Source organism: Vidua chalybeata, chromosome 2, assembly GCF_026979565.1.
Source record: "Vidua chalybeata isolate OUT-0048 chromosome 2, bVidCha1 merged haplotype, whole genome shotgun sequence".
Classification (NCBI taxonomy): domain Eukaryota; kingdom Metazoa; phylum Chordata; class Aves; order Passeriformes; family Viduidae; genus Vidua; species Vidua chalybeata.
In genome coordinates, this window is record NC_071531.1 from 33,249,601 (window position 1) to 33,273,924 (window position 24,324).

General features: G+C 42.7%; 3 protein-coding genes across 5 annotated transcripts in view; 2 read left to right on the plus strand and 1 right to left on the minus strand.

Moving 5' to 3' along the window:
- Window positions 1-5,434, plus strand: part of JADE3 (jade family PHD finger 3) — a 45,793-nt gene extending 40,359 nt beyond the window's left edge. The window contains exons 10-11 of the mRNA XM_053935059.1: window positions 370-487; window positions 1,985-5,434. Coding sequence (XP_053791034.1) covers window positions 370-487; window positions 1,985-2,877 — 1,011 coding nt within the window. The 3' untranslated portion in view covers window positions 2,878-5,434. The remainder of the gene's footprint in view (window positions 1-369; window positions 488-1,984) is intronic.
- A 68-nt stretch (window positions 5,435-5,502) lies between these two features.
- On the minus strand, window positions 5,503-12,820 carry LOC128783706 (uncharacterized). Its single transcript, XM_053934726.1, has 3 exons — window positions 12,798-12,820; window positions 12,230-12,498; window positions 5,503-5,987 (listed from the first exon to the last, which is right to left on the minus strand). The coding sequence occupies exons 1-3, from the start codon at window positions 12,818-12,820 to the stop codon at window positions 5,506-5,508; spliced, it is 774 nt and encodes a 257-aa protein (XP_053790701.1). The 3' UTR covers window positions 5,503-5,505.
- On the plus strand, window positions 12,533-23,775 carry RGN (regucalcin). 3 transcript variants are annotated; one of them, XM_053935061.1, is made up of 7 exons: window positions 12,533-12,638; window positions 13,033-13,198; window positions 15,641-15,823; window positions 17,099-17,314; window positions 18,757-18,888; window positions 22,544-22,698; window positions 23,434-23,775. In XM_053935061.1, the coding sequence occupies exons 2-7, from the start codon at window positions 13,036-13,038 to the stop codon at window positions 23,482-23,484; spliced, it is 900 nt and encodes a 299-aa protein (XP_053791036.1). In that variant the 5' UTR covers window positions 12,533-12,638; window positions 13,033-13,035; the 3' UTR covers window positions 23,485-23,775. The 3 variants fall into 3 exon arrangements, with proteins under 3 accessions (XP_053791036.1, XP_053791037.1, XP_053791035.1); XM_053935062.1 differs by lacking the exon at window positions 12,533-12,638 and adding an exon at window positions 12,648-12,746 and having other exon boundaries at window positions 12,985-13,198; XM_053935060.1 differs by lacking the exon at window positions 12,533-12,638 and adding an exon at window positions 12,648-12,746.
- Window positions 23,776-24,324: the final 549 nt, after the last annotated feature.

Genomic DNA, 24,324 nt, shown 5'->3' on the forward strand with positions numbered 1-24,324 from the left:
CAGAAATGGTGCCTCCACAACTTCTCTGGGCAACCTGTTGCAGTGTCTTACTGTTAACAATGTCTTCCTTATGCCCAATGTAAATTTACCCTCCTTCAGTTCAAAAACATTACCTCTTTCTGTCACTACAGGCTCTGGTATCTCTGTCTTTCTCATAATCCCTTTTCATATATGGAAGAACTGCAGTGAGAGCTCTCCAGAGCCTTCTCTTTTCCAAGCTGAACATTTTTTTAATAGTTAAGTATGTTCAGTAATATTCACAAGAACTTTACCAAGTAATGTAATGTAATGTACCAAGTAATGTAATGTAATGTTGATACACTTTTTATTTTCTTATTGCCTTTTAAGTCTCCTATTATTCCTCTGTAGGTAAGAAATCTCTGCTACATGGTAAGCAGGAGAGAGAAACTGAAGTTGTCCCACAGTAAAGTACATGAACAGGTCTTCAACTTGCAAGTCCAACTCATTAATCAGGAAATTGCTGCAGGTAATAATATAAATGTAAAATATTTATAAATCCTGCCTGTATTTAAACTAAAGCAGTGTATTCTCTTTATGTTCCTGATTAGTGCTTTTAACATGTAAAAACACCTTTAAGAATTTTCTTCAAGTACATAGTCAATCAAAGTAGCAACACAGAGAGAACTCTATAATTGCTTAAAATATTTACTTGAATATTTCTTTATTTTATGGCTGTTTTTGGTATATGCCTTTGTTTATCACCGTGGCATCCAGACAGCAGAAATGAACTGGTGCTGATCTCTAGGTTTTTGCGCTGTTTTGGCTGCTGCACAGTGTGGCACTGGTTCCCCACAGCAAGCTCTACCCTGCTGGTTGGGTCTCCAGCTGAGAAGGCTTTTTTGCTTGCTGTCACCAATTGGTTCCTTCAGGCAACAGAAAGAGTGACTGATGGGAATTGCTGCTTTTCTCATGCGCCTTGTGCACGCCATGAGCAGCGCAGATTTCTTAGCTTGTTATCTGCATTTGCTCTCCTTCCTTCAAAAAGAGTTTAAGCACTCTGGGTATTAATAGGGACTAGTAACTGTTTGGGAATGCTGAGGTGTCAAACCCCACTCTGCCCTTTGCATTTACAGCAACTTTTTAAAATAAGGAGCACAGCATTTGGAAAGAGGAAGAGCCTATGCATACCAGTGTAGTTACTGCGATTTTTTTTTTAATAGGAAGGGCAGCTATTTTTTTGTGTGAAATTAAGATCTCTCTGGTCTTTCAAGATACATACTTCACCAGTGAAGTCTTTGTGCTTTTTTTCTCTGCCCCTGAAACATGGATAGGTTTCGTTAGTACTGATAAGGGGCTTTTTTTTTAACTGTTTTAGATCAGACTAGTACTTCATAGAAGCAGTGGCACTCTGAAGCTTCTTGCTTTTGTGTAAATGCATTTTATTAGAAATGTCTACTAAGTTTATTTAATGTCTTTACAAATACAAATGGTTTTTTTTAATACTTATAGCTTGATACTTGCAATGGGTGCTGTATGCATGTGTTACCATGAACAACTTGTATGTTGAGGTAAAAAGACTTTTGAAGCTTAGAGAATTTTATAGTACAAAGCAGAGTTGAACTAAGTCCAAATTGAAACTCAGTTTGAAGCATTGTTTTTTCTTCATCCAAAACTGAATATGAACCTTTTTTACAGCTTTATTGGAACAACTTCAGTCATATCTCAAAACTGGTTCAATTCACTGGCTTAAAGCCCTGTAAAAAAGGGCACATTGTTGTTTTTAATTGAAATATTTAAATGCTTACCTAAATTCCAAAGCAGTAGATAATTTGGAACAGTTAGGTTATCCCAACTTCTCCTTAGTTTCCTAAAGTAATTTCACACTAATTATTTACAAATGATTCTTACTGTTGCATGACTGTATAATGGACTATAAAACTTGTTATGGGTGACAAAAGAAATTACGCTTTTTAAAAAGGCCTTTTTTCTTTTTCTTCTGCTTCCTCGCCTCTTTCTCCTGTAGGCCATACTCTGACAAGTGCACTAGAGAGCACACTGTTCTACCCACCTCCCAGGATCACCCTGAAGTTAAAAATGCCCAAATCAGCATTGGGAGACTGCAAAAATAACTCACTGAAGCCTGGCAACAGACCGCTTTCTCCTGACAACAACAGCACTGTTTACAGCAAACGGAGTGTGCCAATGTCAAAGGAATCATTTGAAATTAAAGCAAAATCTTACGCCAGGTATCAGCACGACAGCAGAAGTAATGGGTTGCTGGCAGGGATCGGCAAGCCTCGGGGTGAGGCAAAGGATTCTGGCCCCATGCAGCTGATGGAGTTTCACCGGAGCCAGCCTTCTGGGAAGCCTTTAGCGCTCCAGGCTGCTTTGCATGGACAGTCTTCCATTGGAAATGGGCGGGTGCAGCAGGAGAACTCAAGGCTGGTGTCCAAATCCAATGGTCTGATGGGCAGGGCTGGAGATGTGAGCCAGAGAGACAGCTCCAGCCAGACGTCCTACGAGCAAGAGTCTGTGCTCACAGCTCACTTGGCCAGCCAGAGTGGATTCCGAAAATCCACCATAGAACATTTCAGCCGGTCCTTTAAAGAGGCTACCAACAGTCTGGTGAGGACCACGGAAGATCTCCGGTGCTGTGAAAAGCCAACAAGAAGACTTGCAACAAAAGATCGCTTGTGGAGCAAGCAGGCACTTGAAGGTGCTCCGTACCAGGACAACGATGGGTACTGTCCTGACTTAGAGCTGAGTGACTCTGAAGCAGAAAGTGATGAAAACAAAGAACAAGTGAGGTTAAGACGAAGTAGCTCAGAGAGAGAAAGCCCAAGTAAGGACTTTGGAAGAGACTGTCACAATAGAAACAAAAAGAATATGATATCTCACAGTTCGGTACAAAGGTGATTAGAAGCCCCCACGGGGTAATTCAGCCTTTATGTATTCCAGTGTACCAGTGCAAAGCTCAGCATCAAAAGGTTCCAGAAAATAGTCTAGGACCTATTTAGGAAGAGCTGCAGTAGGGGATGGGGGAGGGGAGAGAAATCAGAATAGTTTTGTTCAACTGTGAATTGGTTTGCAGTCTTTGCAAGGTTAGCTCAGTTATCCACAAAATCAAGTGGAAATTGTGTGTTTTATCAGAGGGTAACATCTGGGAGAGCACAAAGTGGTTAATAGTGCAAAAATTCAGGAAACTGCTTCCCCCTTGCCAGCTTAAGTGCAAGGCACCGTGTTCATGTGGAGGCAGTCTCGTGGTGGTGGACAGGTTTTGAAGAAGTCCTTGCATTGCTCTAACGTGTTGCAAGAGACTGCAAACGGAGACACTGAAACTGCGTTGTTATGGCACCTGCAGTATGGCTTTGATCCAGCAATGCACTTGCGGATGTGTTAGGAAGTTAAGCACGTGAAAAGTCCTGCTGGTTTCCCCCGGGAACATTTGTGCTCAGATATCCGAGCACATGCCAGTGTGCTCTGCTGGATCAGGCCCAAAGTGACTACTAAGTGATGATCCCCTTCTGCAGGAGGCTTTGAACTGCAGTGGCGTTTGCAGGCTCCCTGCGGAGGGCAGAAGCAGGTGTCAGCTGGCGCTGCCAAACTCACTGACCTCTAGATGTGCCCCCATTCCCTGCTTTTGCTGAAGGTTGTGTTTCTCTTCACAATAATTCGCTTATTTTGTAAATATACAACTTCTAGTACTTCAGTTTTTTTAATCTCTGTACATAGATGCTTGTTGTGGGATGCACTTGTAAATATTTTACCCAGCTAACAAGTACAGATGGCTAATTTTGTGGATAGTGTTTACAAAAGTAGATGTACTACTTTAAAGAAAAATGCTATTTGACACTTACATTTAGGCAATCACCGGTGATGCCAGGTTCCTCTTGAAACTGAGATTTCATATCCAGAGGTGTTTTTACCTGGTATTTTTAAAGTCAGCTGAATTAGAAATAATTTTAGCTGAATTTTTTTTCAGGTGCAAATTTTCAACCCTAGTTGCCTGAACACAGGCAGAGGAGTCTTCTGGCATCTAGGTCTATAAAATTTTAGCAAGTCATCATTTAGAGTATGATGGTTTAATTAAAAATGTTTTTTTTAATTGCTGAAAATCTACTATTTTATTATGCTGCTTTTGAACCTCTGGATCAGTTGCTGTTTCCCAGTCTAACACATTTTTTGTACGTCCTTTAAAATCAGCAGTTGTTAAATAGTGATTAAATTTCAGCCAGTACTGACTGAGGAGTAGAGAAGGGAATGAATCCCTTTCTGTTTGTTTCAAAGACAGGGGATTTTTGTTTGAATGCAAACTAACTTCTTGTTTTACAGATGGTATTGTGTTGATCAACAAAGCTACTGCACTATTTTTGTCTGAAATGCTGTACATTTCATAAACATGCAACATCCTCTGTCCCCACATCACTGGCTGGAATGACCCATAGGTTCTGTAGGGCATGTTGTACAGCTCTGTTGAGGGTTCAGTTTTGTCTACAAACAAAAAGGTGTTTCCCTCACAGCATGAAGACGACTTTGCAGGATCTGAATAGCAGCTCGGTTTTGCTTCATAGTTTTAATTTATTGCTTTTAGGCTGGGAAATGGCAACGACATTTTCAGATTTGTTTTTAACTTTGAAATCTCCCTAGTTGCAATAGGACTAGCAGGTCAGGGGCTGGAGGACTCTTCAGTAGTGAAATAATTTTTTAAAAAGTATATTTGGCCAATCTGCTCTGTTTGCTTCATGCATATTAATTTTTTTTCTTCTTGATTTTATGTATATTTGTGTAATTGATCTTTCTAGAGCTGTATCTTCAAAATTATTTCTTTTGGTGTAAATATGCAGTAGCAATTTAGGTTTCCACATATTTTATTTTTATGGGAAATGCTTTGTGTTCTAAGCCATGGGTCATTCAGAATAAGTAAACAAATGTCTATTCATTTGTATTCTGGTTCTGATTCTCTTAGTTCTCCTTCAATATTTATTAGTAATCCTCTCTCACTGGCCATGAAATTTCATGAAGCTTTTATTGGGAACACTTACCTGGGAGGTCAGCAAAGTGTTTGTTATTTTGTGGCTGGAAGCATATGACAGAAGGGAGGGAAAATGGTGCTTCAGCAAAACTCAGAGTTTCTGCTCTTCTGGGGTTATCAATTCAGTTGTTTCCAGTCTGGGCAATGGTTTTGCTAATTTTTACATGATTTTAATAGACATATGAAGGAGCCCTTGGTTATGTAGTTCTCAAGTATTGTCCCCAAAGTGCATTTGCTAGTTTTTATTGTGCGTTCGGTGGCTAACTGTTTGAAGTATTACCTCTTAACCTTATTTGTCAATTTTTTGTTGTGTTTTTGCATTTTGTTTTATATATATATAAATATATATATATATTCAATTTTCCAAGATGGACTCGGTCTTTTTCAGATGTCCCCTTTTTACAAGTACTTTTTCATTAAATTATGAAACTGCTAACAATATTTTCATTTGTTGTGATTTATTCAGACCCTCTGTGTCTGGCAGGTTGTAAAACTCATGAGTACTGTGTCTATCAGGAGTAAATTATTTCTGCAGATTTAGCAATACTGTAACAAGTTAAGTATCCAGGAAAACCCTTCCCCTTCAGCCTCCCAAAAAAGAGTCGCTGAGCACAAATTTGCTGTGTATAGCAAACAGTGCAAGCCTGGCTTTTGTTTCTGCCTAGCTGAGCAAATGTAACAGACCATTTGCTGCCCTGGCCTTCCTTTTCAATGTATTTGCTTATGCTGTAGTATGGCTGGTTTTCCCTGGTCGGACAAAGTGAGTTAGAGAGGAAGAGCCGTAGCCAGGCCTTCTGTCTGATCCCTCTTCTTGTACCCCGCAGGCGTGCGCAGCTGAACACCCACCAGTCTGCGTGCAAAGGACAAGGTGGGGCCAGCGGGTTCCTGGGCCATGTCGGCTTCACGTTGGTTTTACCCGACCTTCTGCTGTAGTTCCCCCTGCTCCCACAGGCCGGTGCTGTGAGGTACCTTGCTGGCACAGAGGAGCTGCTCCCTGTGGAGGGAAGATGGGAAAATGAGAAGGTGGAGGGAGAGGTGCTGGGCTAGGTGCACAACTGATCCCTTAGCATCCCTCCTGCTGTGACTGGCTCTTCAACTGGCAGCCTTCAAGAAGGATGGGATTTGCAATGTGGGTGTTGCAAGCAGCAGTGACCCTCCTGCCTGTGATGGCTCTGGCAGCAGCAGAGTGAGTCAGAGCTGAGCAGCCAACGCTGTGCACTGGCTTAAGGACGGGAGTGACTGAGCAGGTGGCCCCAGGCATGCTAGAACTGCAGCTAGAGAAATCTTGGGTGAAATGGAGCCCAAATCCCTCAGCTGAAAAGCAAACAGGAGGTAAAAAAAGGGGAATAGGCAGTAAAGGTGCAGACAGAAGGGAAGAAAAACCATCACTAGGAAGAAGCAGTAGGTGTTGGACTGTCAGTTGTTTTTCAGGACCAGGATTTCTTCTTCCCTAAAGGCATCTTGCAACAGATACCAGCAACAGACTTCCTTGTTGTGACATTCTGACTGGTGGCTTCTAATTCCCTCTCCACATACAGTCTGCTTGTGGCTGGGATGTGGGAAAGACAGGGCCAAGGAAGGAGACTGGTGCCCCCATTAATTTGGAAACAGCTACTATTGGCTTGTAAAGTCTTTTCAAATAACTAAGTGTGCTTACTTGTTGATGATAACATGGGCCAAGGACTAAAGGGGCTGCACGGTGGTTCTGAGCACCATCATTTCTGCAGTTACGTTTCTGCCCTAAAAGAAATGTTTCTCATGTATAACTTGTATATATCACTTGTGGAATGTTTTCTTTGCACCATGAATCCCAAACGATTGAAGGGGAAATTACAAATGTTTGGCTATTAAATGTAAGCCTGAAACATTCCCTTGATTTTGCTGTGGTCGCTCTGGTGACCTGGTCTAGACGTACAGGCTATACTGCAGACTCTTGGTGTGGATCTGACACCTGGGAGGGAACCAAAGCCTGCCTCTGTGAGCTGTGAAGATAATCCAGCGAAAACACTCATTCTGATCTTGGGAATTTGGATGATCCCAGTACTTGTAAAGGTTTAGCACTGCAGGGAATTGACACATCTATTAAAAAAAATGCTTTTGAAGCGAATTAAGGAACAAAAGCCGCTTGCACAACCAGGGAGCTTGGCATGCAAGGGAAAAATACCGGGGAAGGGCAGAGATGGAAAACAATGGAGTGCCTCAATGCGGCTTCCTTAGGAAGAAATGAAGACGCACGGACTTCTGGGCTCTGGTTTCATGAGAGATGCCTTGGTACTGCTGCTTCTGAACCATCCTTTTACACCAGCTTCATGGCTGAACACTTTTGCCACTCCTGAGGTGAAACTCTGTGGCATATCCCTCTTGCAGAGATGATTCTGGGATAACTGCTGTCAGGCTCTGCTCCTAACCAAGTGAGTGCATCTAGTGGGATGCAACAGGTGGATTAAAGTGACTGCAAGCACAGACTTCCGAAAGAAGATGTTACATAGCAGTTGGGTAAGTTGTTTGAAAATAGCGGATGTGCATGACTATTTCTGTTCCTCAAGTTCACCCCTCTGCAAAGAGCTTCGATAAATTTGTGTGACCACGTGGTTGTAGGAGAAGCAGTCTCGCATGTTTGCTCATTAATTTTCCTGCCTCTGTGTATGCAGCTTCCAGATAATATTTCTTTTTCTAGTAAGCTTCTTTAGTCTGGCACAACCTCCTGGATCCACCTTGCCCTACCCTTTCTCTGGGATTCTTCTTTTGTTTCAGGGCAGACCCTTCCTGCCTTCCACTGCTTTCTCAGCAGACTTGGAGCTGGGTATCTGCCTCCTCACCTTGGCTGCTTTATCTGATACACATTGTTTTAAATCTCTGGGTAGGTTCCATAATGACACCTTCATGGTTTCTTTTGGCTTAAACATCCTGAAGATATTTTTTTCTGGTTTCTGTTGTTTCTCCTTAGGTGCTGCCCCACCCACCCTATCTGGAGGAAAGAGCACTGGGGAGCAGGGCACAAATTGTATTTTGACAGTTCCATAGCAGTTCCAGAGTTGTTCTGCTCATGAAATCGGTGGGCCAGTGTCCTGAGGAAGAATTTAAAACTTAACACAACAGCAACCTCAAAGGAAAGTGCCATCAAGAGATCAAGAAATCTCCTGGTCATCTGAGAGCTCTTCAGTCTTCAAGAGTAATACCTATAAAAAGAAAAGGTGTTATATACCATTTGGGAAAATGCCTCTGGTTATACCTTGGGGAGTGCAGGCCCTGGTGAGGGAATGAGTCATCTAAAGGGGAAAACCACCTCTGAACTAGCCCACCCACTTCACCTGAAATTGCAGTGTCTGCTTGCATTCCTTTGTTGTTCCTTATCTCAGAAGGGTAGTGCTGAGTAGTTCGGGAGCCCCTGTCACTGGCATTTTAGGCTCCATTTGCATCTGATTGAATGGAACCTGACCAAAGCACTTCCCCTCCTTAAAACTGGCTCAGCTATTGTTCTGTTGTCTCCTCTAAAACGAAGTAGGGCATTGTTTAATCCTTTTCCTGATTAATCATTATACAACAAGCAAGACATCTCTCCTGGTTAAAGGAAGCACAGAGGCTGAAAAGCTGGATGAGCAAGGTGATGCATGTATTAATAAGCAAGTTGTAGTTTACACTCGTTACAAATGGCTGGTACATAAACCAGACTCCTCAAATTGTCTGGTTGAACATCTTAAATTAAAGCTCTGTGAAGTCACCCTAAATCTGCAGTTAATTTAAAATTTAATTTTGATTTGGCCAGAAGAAGGATTTGCATGCCTGTAAGCTGCAAACACTGAAAGCACTGTTGCTAGATCAGTTATTTGAATGAAAGATGCTGCCTTTCCCTGAAGTCCTGGCTCTGTTGCATGACCTCTGTTGTGACTGTAATTTTGCAGCTGCTGTAGCACATATCAATGCTCTTTTTTTTAACCCTGAGGCAAGCAAAATGCAAATATAGGTCACATGGGGTACAAAGACCAGAAAAGTAAGGCATTAATGAAAAATGTCTTGGCTGTGTTCCACTGAAGAATGCTTTCTGAAGCACCCTGTTGCCCAACTGCTCCTGGTACAGAGCAGACATCTGGAGAGGCACAGGCTGGGAACTCAAGATTTGTGAAGCAGCTTCAGGCAGCAGAAACCTGCAATTTTTGGTGCTCCTATGACAAAGAAGTTGGAGGTGTATGTGCGACACTGTGAGGGTGTTCATGAAGCACTGGGGAGACTGGCTGTAGTGGGAAGGGTCACACATTTGCTTAAGCATTGTTATTCTTAAGTGAGAGATGCTTTTTCATGAGCCTGTGGCCTGTACAGAAGGAATTGTGCTGAAAGAAGTCTGTGTAATAAACTGTAATAAGTAAAGGGTACACAATTGTCATTTTTGTGAAAACTGGTTTTTAAAGGCTAAATATTTCAATATGACTTCATGATGATTTGGTGCAATCCTTTGTAGAAAAGATTCCCTGTCTGAGAGTCTTAATCCACTCTGCATTAACTTCTGTGACAGTGGTGTTAGACACATAAATTAGTCAATGGGCACAAATCTGCTGGTGCCACCTTCTCCCAAGCAGACATTTGCAAACAGGAAAAGGGAGTATTTGGCGAATGTTTTATTATGTTTAAATACGAAACTGTGATCATCCAGACTAGTAAACAATTGAAACTTCTCAGCAGTTTGATCTCTCCTGGAGTTACTTGTTGCTTGCTAACAAACTTGATCTGGATACACAAGCCAATTCCAAGAACTATACTTGGCTGCAAACAAGTGCATGGCAGTGCCAACTCTTCCTTTCCAGTGAACTGATGGCAGTGACTGATTTCATGTTTCTACCTCTGTCCTTGCTCAGTGTTTTTTGCTTGTCCCTCCATCTGTATACCCCCAAATGCAATATTATGTGCTAGGAGAGAATTCCCACATGCCCACTCTGGTTGCCCTAATGGATTTATCAGGCTTGCAGTGAGGTAGTGGCTCTTTGGGCTCCAAGGCCCTTGGCACAGTCCTCACTCTCAGCTGTACCTTGCCCATCTGCCAAGGTGGCCTGACAGACTCAGAGGCAGCTCTTGGAATACACATAGCTGATATATAGCATTTGCACTTCGTACCAGCCATGGATAAGGCCTAGAGCTCTCCCACCTTCGAGCAGGAAGGAGGACTTGCAGTAGTAAGGAAGGAAAAAAGACAAGGATTGCTCTAAAGATGAAGGAATAGCAGGATGAAGCTCATAAAAGAAGACAAGAACAACTGGAACTTTCCAGGAATGAACAGAAGTAAAACCCAGTCTCTATAGCACCTGAAATAGTCAAACATCTCTTCTTGCCTACTGTTGTTGAGAGTGGGGGGATTTTTCCAGCTCTGTGGTGCTCTGGGCTGTTCTCCAGAACTGCTGCATGTTTCCTGAACTGGCAAGAAGGGTAGTGGCTTCTGACAGGCTGAGGGAACCTGCAGGCTGAGGCAAGGCTGTGACTTCACCCTACAAGGCCTCCCAGATCACAGATCTCTTTGTGTTCTCCATGGTTGTAGATAAGTAAGAATTCCACTTCCCTGCTCCCTCCTACCATGTGGAATAAATGCTAAGCTACTAGTGTGTCCTGTGGAAGCCACAGAGGTGCTGTTAGCTCCCTATCAGTCAGATTTGGCCACACAGTAGACTCTGGCTGCAGTACAACAGTGGGAAATTCCCAGTGGGAAGGCACAAGGCAGTACAATCTTTGGCAGCCACCTCTTCTGTGCTCTTCTCTCCCACAGTGAACTTGTACTGGCAGAAGGCTTCATCTGATGCTCTCTGTGAAGGCACCCCACCATGGATTCCTCCCTGCTCTACCTTTCAACAAGCTTGGATTAGCCATTACAGAGAAGACAAAGCAGGGGTGCTGTCCCATGTAACTAGAGAGCCAAGCTCCAAATACACAGCACAGAGTTTGTGTTGTAACCCAGTGCTTACAGAAGCTGTTAATTTTCTCCCAAGGTGTGTGCCAGCACACAGCTTGTTTTGATGCCTCCAAACCATGCTGGCAAATGCTTAAGTCAGCAAGGAACAGAGAGACTGCTCAGGTGGGTTGAGGGTGTATCTCCTGTTGCTGCTGGATTCAGTAAGCTCTTGCATTGCATCCCAAAGGCCTTGTAGTGTGCAAAAACAATGGGAGAGCAGTAAATGTGGCTAAGCATTGTAAGAAGCAATAATTGTTCTTCATTGTACTTAATGAACTCTTTGGTTCTTTGCATGTTTTTTTTTTTTTATTTCTGAATCTTCTTTCCATGTTGTGAAGTGCATGGAAAAAAAGGAGAGATGTGGCACTTTTTTTCTGTATCTCTGCATTGGTTGTTGCTAATAATTTGCTTGCCTCAGGTCTGAGATGAAATCCTGCTATTTGTTGTACATGCAGCAGTAGAACAGAAAGAGAAATTAATGCAATTCTAAGCATTGAAGGAATACTATGGAAGCCTATAAAATAGAAGTCTTAACTGCTCAGATAAGGTGACAATAAGTTAATGAATATCACATCAGTACTCCATCAGAAGAAGCCTACATGAAACACATGTTGGTAAGGTCATGTAGCCCATGAACTTTCCAAAGATACCACTAATAGAAATAAATGTGACCAAATGAAGCCAGGGCTGTGACCGCCTGCTTTATGAATAAAAGCAACCAAATAAAAAATAATATTCAACAGGAGATAACTGCCAACAGGTGGGTGTATGATAAGGAACAGATAAAATCTCTAAGAGGAGATCTAAAAGACTCTGCTGGATGCTATGCGATCACTGGTGTGCAGTGCCCCTTGAATAATGGGGCTGCTATGTAAGCCAGCTGGAAAGCAGCGTCTGGATGGGGAAGAGGTGAGCTTTGGAGCAGCTGAGTTAATTCTGGTTTGTGGGAATACAGCAGCAATCCAGCCTGTGCTGCCTTGTGCTCCTGAGTTTCCAGGTGGACACACACAAGGCATGGAGCAGTGGGACTGAAGCCACTTGACGTCACTGGTGATCCCTGTGGGGATCACCAACTCCAAGTCAAAAGGCAATATGTCATGGGATGCTGAAGAGGAGCCCTGGGATAAAAAAAGTACCACTGCTTTGAGACTTGAGGCCTGAGAGCTGTTAGTGGCCACAGGCACAACAGACAACTGTATTTGCAAATTTTGTTGCCAGCTGCTTGCCTCGTACCTTTGGAAGTTTTTGAGACTAAACAGCATGGGGAGTAAAAAAGGAGAGGGCATGCTGAAAGCTTGGGATACCTGGATAACCAAGGTGCTGCTGCAGGAGCTGTGAAGGATCCCTGGTGCTGGAAGTCAGGGCCAAGTCTCTGTGGCCACCCACACCAGAGCAAGAAGGCAGGGAGAAACCAGGCCTTTCGGGAATCAGCCTCTCCGGGGGTTCAGTAACTTGGCCACAGTAGTGGGAAAGAAAGCTCTTCTCCCTGTCTTCCCTCCCTGCAGCTCTTGGAAGGTGGGTGCCGAGCCGCTGCTGCTTGGACCGCCGCCACCGCTCTCTCCTGGCGCTGACCCTGCACGGGGAGGAGGATCCCGAAGGGCCCGGCCGGGCAGGGGGGCCCGCCCCTGCCGGGGTACCCAAGGCGCGGCCGCTTCCCCTCTCCCAGCCCGCTATAAGAGCGGCGGCAGGAGCGCTCCTGCGTGCTGGGAATAGGTACGGCCGGGGAATACGTACGGCCGGGGCGTGCTGGGGGGCGCGCTTCGTTATTATTAGTTATTGATATTTATTATCGCTGCTCTCCTCTCCCGTGTTCACAAGCAGGTAGGTAGGTACAGGCACACGCCTGTGTGTGCGTGACACGGCGGCACTCACGCTGCGCCCCAGCAGCCGGGCATGCGGGGGCGGGCCCGCGGCGGAGCGGCCTTTGCCTCCCTGCGCCCGCCTGCACCCCGATTTAATTTTTCCCCTCTCTTTTATTATTCCACCTCCTTTTTTTTTTTTTTTTTTTTTTTTTTTTTTTTTTTTTTCCCTCGTTCCCTTTCTTGCTCCCTCCCCGCAGGCCGTGGCGGGGCCGCGGTGTAACACGCGGTGACGATTCCCTCCGCAGGCCATGTCATCTGTCAGCATCGAGTGCGTGGCCAAGGAGGGCTGCAGGATCGGCGAGTCGCCCGTGTGGGACGAGAAGGAGGGCGCGCTGCTCTACGTGGACATCACGGGTAGGAAGGTGTGCCGCTGGAGCCCGGTCACCAGGCAAGCACAGGCCATTCCCGTGGGTAAGGAGCCGCTGGAAAACTCTCCTCTGTGTGTGGGAGCTGCGTGCTGGGACTCGGGTTGTGTCCCTGGGCAGCTGCACGCTGCTCAGATCTGGAGACCTTTCCCTACAGCCTGGGTTTCCTCGGTTGCCAGCACACTGGGAAGCACTAGGTACAGACCAGACATAGCCCTGGGGACTTTCCTTATGATTTTTTAGTACTGGGTTATGTTTGATCTATTTCTTTTCCCTGTAAGTTCTCCTCAGCTCGCTCTCTTTTATTCATACTTTGTCCCAGACGTAGTTCTTCTGTTGGTGTCTGTAGTAGTTCTGATGTGAATGATCAATGCTCATAACATTTTCTGTATTGAAAGAAGATTTCCAGTAATGCTTTAAGAAGTTGATACTTCTTTAAGGTAGTGGTGTCACCAGCTAGAGTCTCAATGGTTCAAGTATTTTTTCCAGAAAGGAAAAGATGTGCTAACTCACATTAAGAAAGGATTGCACATTTACTGCTGGATGTGATAGAGTAAATATTTGTGTTGGGAGACAGCTCCTTAAGTGGTTTCATTACAATTTATTATTTTCTCATGTTCAATAACACTTGGTGAAAATAAATTTTGCCTACCTATAAGCTGTTCACATTATTCACTAGGAACTGATCTGGGCTTATCTGCCTTTCAAATTACTGTAGTTGCCAATTTCAAGATGAGAGAAGGCCTAATAGTGATTTTGGAAGTGTTGCTTCCCAAACTTACTTCCTCTTAGCTTAGCTGAGGAAATGTGCTTCTCCCTGCCTTTCCCCTAATTCGATCTACTCTCAAAAGTGTAGTCTTTTACTTGTGGCCTCTCTGGAGATGTGGAAGGGAGAGCAGCTGAAGTAGCTCCTGTTTTTCTTTTTTTTTTTAAATTATTTCCTCTCTTTAGTAATAAAATAGTTATGATTAATAGCTGTGTCTTTGGGAATGCCACAATTAAAAGGAAAAAGAAAACAACCCCCAAACAACCAAAAAATGCCATGAGCTTATAGTAGCAAGCTTCCAAAGTGGAAACTAAGAGAAATTATTCACTATTAAAGCTTTTAATAAGAGAACTGTAACAACCCCATGCTTAGAAACAACTACAAATGCCCTTTATAACTTTACAGGGGGAACACCATGGCTGCATAACTGGGCCTGGAGGGGAGACCTTATGGTCATTTTTCTCTTGGGTGCAAGACTTGCAATCCTGTGCTCTGCTAGGAAAGCCCCTGCTGCTGATACAGGCAGAAAACCACTTTTATTAGTGTGCTTACTAGCAATCCAAAGAGCAGCAAAATTACTATAAGTGGTAGGTGCCACACAGGGCTGAGGTGACTCTGCTGTCCTCTGTGCTGGCACGGGAAGGGGTGGCACCCCAGTGTAAGTGAGCCCAGACCACCAGCAGCCTCAGCTGCTAGAGCTGAGCTTGCAGTCAGGTGTTCATCTCCAGTGCTGGGGGCAAATAGCATTTGGATTTCTGTCATGGTGGTACTGCTGCCAGGGCTCCAAAGGGAAGGGGCATCCTGAGCCATGAGCAAACAGCTGGAAAGGAGCAGTTCCTTTTGTCACCCAGTAGTGGCTGGTGGTGGTTATAAGTGTTCATGAAAGAATTACCTAATTATATCCCTGTAAAGCTATAAATACAAGAAATGTTTCAGTTTTAAATGACAAAATTAGTGATTTGTCCCATTTATAGAAAATACTAGGCCAGACTTGGTTGCCCTGCCTAAAGTTATTATTCCTTAGATTGTATCTGATTGTAGGCTTTTACAGAAATGGTGTCTTCGCACTCACTGTTTTTTTTTTTTATTAATTCCCTTATAATAACTTGTAATTGAGGTTTTATGTGTAATAGCTCAAGTGAGTGTAAACTAATCATGGAGCATTTACTAGTTTTCTGTTTTGTTTTAGCTCTTGGGAAGCTCTGCCACTCCTTGGTGTGTTTTTGGTGCTGCTGGAGGTTTGTTCAAGCAGCACAGCAGAGTGTGGTATGGGGTGGTGTCTCTCCTGCCCAGTGTGACCTGTCCCAGTGCAGATATACTCTGCCTCCATCACTTCATGGCTCATTTACACAGGAGCTGTGCTAAATAAACACGGTTGCTCTAGAGCTCTTGTGACAATTTGGAGAGAGGAAAACCCACACAGTAAGCTATTGTAAAAAGCATATGTTTCTGTCCCACTTTTTATACTTTTTTTTTTTTCCAATAAAGCACCTAGCGCAACTAGTTGCTGGTAATGATTATAGCTCCTGGTAGCAGTGGTAATACTCAAGTTCACGTGACATAATCTGTTTCTATGTATTTAAACATCAGTTTTGGTGGTAGAAAAGTAGGTTGTTTCTTTTGCCTGTGGTTTTGCTGAATTCAGTTGGCATGTCTAAAGTGGATAGGAAAGAAATGTCTCTTCAGAGCACATCTCACTTTTCAATTTCACCCTGTTTCCAGATGCTCCTGTGAGCTCCGTGGCTCTCCGGAAGTCTGGGGATTATGTCATCACCCTAGGAACCAGGTTTGCTGCTTTGAAATGGAAAGAGGAGCTGGTAACCACCATTACTCAAGTAGACAAGGATAAAGCAAATACCCGATTCAATGATGGCAAGGTGGATCCTGCAGGGAGGTATTTTGCAGGTATGCTGCAGTCTCTTTCTTCCCTCTGGTGCTTGCTGGGTTTTGGTGATAAAATGCAGTGATCAGTTGTAGATGCAGCAAGTTTTCCTTCATAGTTAAATGGTGGGGATTTTTTTTTTTTGTTTTCTTCAAACAGAGCTTAAATCCATTTACAAATTTGTTTATATCACCTGGGCACAATGTAATCTGTTAAAAAGAGACTGACTGCTCGAAGCCTGCCTAGTTTAAGATACTGGCCTTGCCTCTTTCCTGTCAGCTGCTTGTTTTGAATACTGGAAGGGTGCCAATAGAAAATATTTTTCCAGTGGGAAATTTATTATATTGTGTGGTTTGTTCTCTGTAGCTCAGAATATTATTTCTAAAAACTAAGGGACTATTCATCCTGGAGATGAGAAGGCTCAGGCAATTGCACCTGTATGTATAAATACCTGACTGAGGAAGGAGTAAAAGAGATGGAGGCCAGGCTCTGCTCAGTGATGCCCACTGAAAGACCGGAAGGGGTGGGCACAAACTGAAACTCAGCCCATTCTGTATGAACGTAAGAAAACTCTTTTACTGAGGATGACCAGACAGTGGAACAGGTTGTCCAGAGAGAGTACAGAGTCTTCATCCATGGAGATCTTCAACACCCAACACTGGTGGGAGGAACCTGTGGTGTCTGACCCTGCTCTGAGCAGGGGGTGATCCTGGATGATGTCCAGAGGTACCCTCCAGCCTCAGCTGTGATGCTGTCCTCCTGATTTCTAAGACACCATTCTGTGCTTCTGCTGTGTCATTCAGTCCCAAGACCTACCTTAACCTGCATTTACCCAGCCTCTCAAGAGCCAGTCTCAGCTGCCAACTGCAACGTGTAAAGATGAGATTTGCTTTAAAGGAGGCTTTAGTGTAAGACTCATTCTGAGGGAGGAGGTAATTTTTTTTCCACTCTCTCAGCTCTACAAGGCATTAAGATTTATTTTAAGTTAAATGCTGGCCACACCTGTCTTAATATATGAATGACTGAATAAAACATTATGCAGGAATCATGCTGCACATCATTTCTGCTGCAGAAACGTTCAAAAGAGCAAAGGCTGTGTTTTGCCACCATCTGCTGAAAGCAAGCACTTTGGAAGTCTGTCTTTTTCTTTTGCTTTTAACTCAGTTTCTTCCTCAAATTTCAGAAGCGACCCCTTCTACACTGGCAGTGTGATCACCTGTGTAGTGAGAGGCTGCCCCCAAACCTGGAGAAGAGTCCATTTGCTCTGAACCTGCTTTTTCCCTTTTGGCTCTGCACAGGTACAATGGCAGAGGAGATTCGTCCTGCCGTGCTGGAGAGACACCAGGGCTCTCTGTACACGCTCTTCCCTGACCTCTCAGTGGTGAAACACTTTGACCAGGTGGACATTTCTAATGGACTGGACTGGTCGCTGGATCACAGAACCTTCTTTTACATTGACAGCTTGTCCTACTCAGTGGATGCCTTTGATTATGACCTCCAAACTGGAAAAATTGGTATGAATGGTTGTATTCTAAAATAATTGTTTGTGCCTAAAGATTGTGATGTTTGTTTCTGCTCTGGTTCTACACAGAGATGATCAGAGCTTTGGGGGATGAACAGAAGCCATATTAACCTCTGTCTGTGCCTGCGTAGGCTCCTGGCTCAAACCAGTCAGGGTCGTTTGGTAATATTTTAAAGTTTTTAAATTGTCAGTTTGAGTAGTAATCTGTACTACTGTTACTAAACACAAGGCATATCTGACAAAGTGTATCTCATCTGTCTCTTCCTGTGCTGCATGTTTCTTGTTACTGGCAGCACAAAGTGACAGCAAGCTTGTAGTCTTGCACAAAACCTCTACCAGTTTCTCTAGATACTTTTTCACTCTTCATCCTGTTTTGTTTTTTAAAACACAGTCTACTAAAGGAAGATTCTGCAGAAAGAACAAGGCAACAACAGTAGCAGTAACTCAAAGCTTCCTTCGTTAATTTAAAACAAAACAAAGCCTTAAGGGCTTCTACAAGCTTGGGCAAAAGAAAAATTCCGGTGACTTGGACTAGTAATTTGCTTTTGAGTACAAGGGCTGCAATATTTTGCTTTAAATGAACCCAGCCAACTTGATGTTTAGTTTTAAAACTCTGAATTTAAAGTAATTTTGAATGTAGGACTTTGTCCTAATGTCTCTCTCTTATGGCTTACAACTGAATTTTTCCCTAGGAAATAGGGTACTTCTCTCTCTCACTCATTCTCACTCCCTCTTCTGTGGGCAGTCTGACAATCCCCAGCAGCAAAAAGGAAACTCATTAAAAATATTGCTGCATATGAGAAGCATTGAAGTTGTCAGAGCATAAAATAAACAATGTTGGAAAGTTGGGTTTAATTTTCTTTAATAATAGTGGATAAAAGTTCAGATAGAGTTGTTTGTTTTTTGGTCAATAGTATGCCTTTGAAATTGATGCTTTACCCGCTCCCCCCCCCAACTCTGTGTTTATGTAAGCTCTCAGTTTGTAGATCTGAAGGTCAGTTTTGTGTTGAAACAGTGATTATTGGCACGCTCCAGCAAACTGTTTGAAAAGTCTCCAGCTGGAGCAAGCCATACTTGAAATTATTCAGACTGCTTTTAAAACGAGTAATTAATTTTATGAATGTATCTAACATTAATTTATTCCATTATTAATTTAATATTGTAAGTAGGGAACACGAGTGTTGCACTAGAAATGAATGCCAGAAAGAAGGATTATACTTTCAATGGATAGAGACTGATTCACAGGCTTTCACGCTGAGAAACAACTGTCTCGGGAAACAAACAGGGCAGCAGACATAATCTGTTTCTTTCATGGGAAAAAAACTCAGGGCCTCAGCACAGCTTTTGAAAATAATAGTACAAATAACTCTGCTGGGCTGTGACTGATAAAAATTTTAACAAATGTCTCAGTTCTGTGGTTCTTCTATGCTGCAGGCAACCGTAGGAGTATATACAAACTGGAAAAAGAGGAGAGCATTCCTGATGGGATGTGCATTGACACAGAAGGCAAACTCTGGGTGGCTTGTTATGATGGTGGGAGAGTGATTCGCCTTGACCCTGAGACAGGTAAGTCCTTGCAAAGATGGACTGGAATTTTATGTTCAACAAAACAAAAAAAACCAAAAGAAGAAATAAAAACAAAGAGTGAGGGGTGGAGTTTTTTCACCTCACAGAAATGGTGTATCTGCTCTTTTTAAAAAACTTTGCTTTTTTGCTTTTTTTTTGCTTTTTTATTATCATTTCAAACAATTTTATGTCCCTGCTCTCAAAAATTACCTTCGTAAATATGTCTCCTTTGTTCCCAGCATCTGTTGTATTGGAAAAGATAAAGTCACTACAGAGACCATCATTCTGCTTGTGAATTGTTTGAGTTAGCATCCTCTTGCATCCTCCAAAATTAAGACCAGTGTTTATCTCATTGATAAATGGGAAAGATGACTTAAACCATTTTTGAGTCTTGTTTCTTCAGCTTAGTGTATTCTTTTGGGCAGCCTGCTGGATTTTATTACAACTCCCATGGGATGCTGATGCCAGCAACATCTTTTTTATTGTTGGAAGTTACTTGCACGATCAATTATGCAATGAAATAATTAAAAAATGTTTCATGAATTCCACAGCATTTTATCATTCCCACAGTAATGTCTTGGGTGTGCCCATTCTCTGAGTCTGTTTTTCATTGCTGCTCTCATTTGGACTCTAGTGATGTGCCAGGGATGATTTACTCTGGGCAGAAAACACATGTAAAGCACTTAAGGGAAACTGAACCACAGTGGCTGCAAGCGGCCGTTGGGTGAGAATGGGAGCATGATTTTGTCAGATCCCAAAGAGCACAAGTTTGCATCATGCAGCAGAAGAGCAACTGCAGGGGGATGCATCTGGAGCCTAGCAGAAGGCTTGGGGTTTTGTGGGACTGTGGATTCAGGGACGCCAGTGCCTTGTGTGCAGCATGCAACAGGTCCTGGCACATGTGCTTCTGATTCTGCTGGAGACCTCTGCTCGAGGCTCAGGCTGTGCTTTCCCCCTCACCTTTTGATCTGTACCCATCCAAATCTTGCCAACCTGTAGGACTTCTCCAGTTCTGCAGAGTCTACACCCCAGCTCTAGGAAAAGGAAACTCCAGCTGGGAGATGCCAGCAATGCTGGGACTTGTTTTTGGACCCACATCCTCTCACTGTGGTGGGCAGAGCACTCCTTGGTGACATCCACCAACCCTCTGAATACTCTCCTGCGGTAGTAGATTCAATAATTTTTCCTCTCTGGTTCACTGTTTCTACCTTTTTCGTGCCTGGCCTTTTCTTTTTCTCCCTGACCTTTTTTATTTTCCTTTCTTTTTTCGCTTATTTTCCTTTTCCTTCTCCCTTTTGGAGGTGTCTTTATATGGGAAAGCTAGAAGGAATAGTGTCCACAAGCAGATGTGTAGGGATAGCAAGAATATTGATGGTAGAGTACATATCCCTAATGCACTCCCAGTCTTTAACTATGCTCACAGATGGGTGAGGTACTGATGTGTTGGTAGTACATTTCTCAGCGTGCTTCTCTTTCATAAACCTGTTCTGTCTCCCCCTCACCCATGTCATTGCACCTGCAGAGAACAGTGTTGTGAAGTTTCACAGGGTAAGTGTCCATGTCAAAAAAAAGCCACCTTTTTTTGTGAATATCTCATGCTTACCTGCCCTCTCATGCTATCATTTTGAAATAATATCTATAATCTGCAATTTGCTGAATTCTGAATGAACTGTAATTATTTAGGGAGATAACCCCCTCAGGTTTGAAGAGAATTCTATGAAAGCTTTTTTTAATGCACAATAGCCATTAAGTGTGGCTTGAATGGCTGTCAGCCAGTTGCAGATACATCCACCAATAAAGAGCTCATCTAAAGCACATGAGGGATTTTCAGGTTTCAATGATAACAAAGCCTGGACTTTGTTTTTAGGGCAACGGGACCAGGAAACTTTTTTGTTTGGCATCTTTCCTAAGTGAAGGTTTTGAGGTTCAGGGTGAAGCAGCTTTTCAGGTCTAGGCTTCTTTGGCAGAGATGGCTGTTGCCTTTAGATGGAGGGTATGCTACAGGGAAAGGCTAATGGCTGATCCCATGGGGTTTGCAAAGGACTCAAGGGATGCCTAGCTTACATGTTACCAAGTGTTGTCATAGCTTCTGATCACTTAGTGAGTTTTATTCTTTAAATTTGAATCCTAGAACCATTAAGGCTGGAAAAGGCCTCCAAGGTCATGGAGTCAAACCATCAACCAGCACTGCCAAGTCTACCCCTAAATCATGTCTATAAATACCACATCTACATGGTTTTTAAATACTTTCAGGGATGATGATTCCACTGCTTCCCTGGACAGCCTGTTTCAATGCTTGACAACCCTTTCAGTAAAGAAATTTTTCCTAATGTCCAATCTAGACTGCAATTAAATATTTTATAGTTCTTCCTAATGATTGTTTTTAATATCTTTTGATTTTTATAGTGTCAGAAAGATTTGCTATATTTGTCTTTCCTATAGAGACCAAGCACAGAGTAATACTTCAGATAGACTGTAGAGCAGCCAAGTGCAGATTTTCTTGAAACTCTAGGGAGACACCTCAGAGCTTTGTAAATTATATATTCCAGGCTGTTTTCCACTGAGAGCACTCTACAACTGCAACCAGGGTCTATCCCCTTCTCTTTGGGGCTCATGCCTCTTTTCCTACAGTCCATGTTTTTTCCTTTTGAATGCCCTTCCCACTAATTTTCTCCCAGACTTGGTGTCCGTCAATTTCTAGGGTTCCCAGCATCAAATTTACTTTCCTGCTATTTCAACACATCACTAAAGTTAATTACTGTAAGGAGACCAGGCCCTTTATGCATGCAATTGGGAGAACAGAGAAGTTAAACATTTTGTAAGGAAATACATGTGCTTTAGCATATTTCTAGAAAGAGAAATTCACTTACAGGTACATAAGATAGGCATAATGGGAATAGGCTATTATTGCCCAGGATTAGCAGAAATTTTGGAAAAATCTGCTGCAAGATGTCTCGACAGCCTTATGGTTAGGGCTAGAGGCAATCTGTTCACTACCGTTATTAAGACCATTGTTATTTGTTGGCATAATAAATGCGTGGTGTTATTTATGGTAGCGCTAGTTTTTTATAAACATCAGATATGTCCCATGATCCCTATTTTATGCAAGCTTGATTTGAAAGACTGTTGAAATGTCAGGAAAAGCTTCTAGGAATTAATCTTCCTTAACCGCAGGCAGTAGAGGTGTAGCAGGAGGTACGCCTCCGTAACGCTGCACGAGGTCTGCTCGCTCCAGGCTGCCTTTGTAGTTAAAAGTAGAAAAGTCAGCAGGTCTAGGGCGTGATTCATGTGACCTGTTTTAGAGAGGAATTCTATCCCATTTCCATTGGCTCCATGGACAGCCTAGATGATGAGCTCAGATATGTATTTGTGCTGTGGATGTTAGCATTTAATTAGAGGACAAGCTGGGATTGAAGTGGGATTTGTTGGTGATACCTGAAACTGAAACTTGTCAAATGATACATCATCAACAACAGGGTTCACAGAAGTCTGGTTTCTCCCTGTCATGTTGCTCATCAGTCAGGATGGGACCTACCCCAGCTCTGGTTCTCATTTTTGCAGAACATTTAGCTCTACAACGGTTATTTGCGATAATTTGTTTAAATTTCTTGTTCTAAGTAGACAAACAAGAAACATCATGCATATTTTCCTCCAGGAAAAAGACTCCAGACTGTGAAACTTCCCGTAGACAAAACAACTTCCTGCTGTTTTGGAGGAAAGGATTATTCAGAAATGTTTGTGACTTCTGCCAGTGATGGAATGGATAAAGAGTGGCTTTCACGGCAACCGCAGGCTGGTGGGATTTTCAAGGTGAATAATACTTTCTCCTTTCATTTTAGAAGGCCATTGTTTCACTCCTGATTTTTTCAGGTAGCAAAACTCCAGTTGGCAGTGGTGGAAAGCAGGAAAAAGACAGTTGTTAGAACACTGGTCATATATGTTAAGCTGTTGTTTGTATTTTTTGTTCCTGTTGCAGAAAGTTAAGCACATTTACAGATGTGAAGATACTTTGGGGTTTCAACTTCATGCCAATGCTGACAGTGCAAATTTTCTATGCAATCATATCTTTGTACTTCTCCCTTTCCCAACACTGTTTGCGTTTTCTATTTATGGAAAAGATGGGTAAATACTTACACGTCTAAATCAGTGGCAGATAAAAGCATCTGCTTTTATTTACTTTCTAGTTAATTATCACAAAGTTATCTCTTTAAAAAATTGTTCCACTGGGATTTGTTTTAAAGCCCTGTTCTTTGTGTTTGCATGCTGAAGGTTACATTGTGAACTGCAGAATTAAGGCTTAGCGGTATCTAAGAGAAGAGGCTTTTGGGGAACGGACTCTGGCCTGTGATTACTGAGCTTTAGAGAAAGAGCATGCATTGAAATTCCAGTCTGTGATGAGCTGATGTGTGCAAAATATAGTAGGATGTCAAGTTGGAGAACACAGTCCTTCTCTAAATTAAAGCATGTCTAGTTGTGTAAGGAAAACAAGTGTCTAATAATGGTGAATTATCACTCTGTTGTTTTTTTTTCTCTGTGTTTTAACAGATAACAGGACTGGGGGTGAAAGGAGTTCCACCGTATCCATTTGCAGGTTAAATACACTCTTCAGAACGGATTAGAGACGGCTGACGTAAGCAAGACAAGTCTGAAGGTCTTATTCTGGTGTTCAGCATCTTTTGCTTGGAAACTATAACACCATTATAATATTTCATCAGGAAAGGATGAAAAACTACTGAAATATGTGGAATATTTTAAAACTGATCTTTTTTCTCCCTTTAAACTTACTTGAAATATATGATGGTACTTTTTCTGCTGGGCTAAAAAGATTCTCATCCTAATAAGCTACTGTTGTAATTCTATTTTATGATTAAATAATATTTTAATATATTTTTATTGAGTATTCTTCTGTCTCATTTGCAACTTACACTGTATTGTTTGACTGATTAAACTAGTTGTATTGTCTCTTTTACATATTTTCAAAGTTCCTCATAAAATGCCCTTTGGTGGTCTTACCACTGTTTTAACTGTAGCTTTGTTTGTCCTATGATGTTCTCAACAACTGAAACATTAATACCTCTCACTGCATCTGCAGCTTCCTTCTAACAGGCCTCAGCTGTGGCTGTGCTTAAATTAACTGTGGCAATCTGTGGAATTTACCACAGTCTCTCCCCAGCGCTTGTTACCATGTTGCTCATTTTGTTAAATATAAACCCAAAATTTTGGAGTCAAGAACCATATCCTTTTCTATCCTTTGAAGATCTTGACCTGTTCTGGGGACATCCACGATGACAGGAAATTGGGCATTCTTGTCTGTTTGTGTATAAAGCACAACCTGCACATACTTCCTCCAGAACCAACCTCCCCCAGAGTACAGAGAGGCAAGGCAGGCCCACATGCCCCAAGAGCCACTGCTTTTACAAATATGAAGGAAAGGGA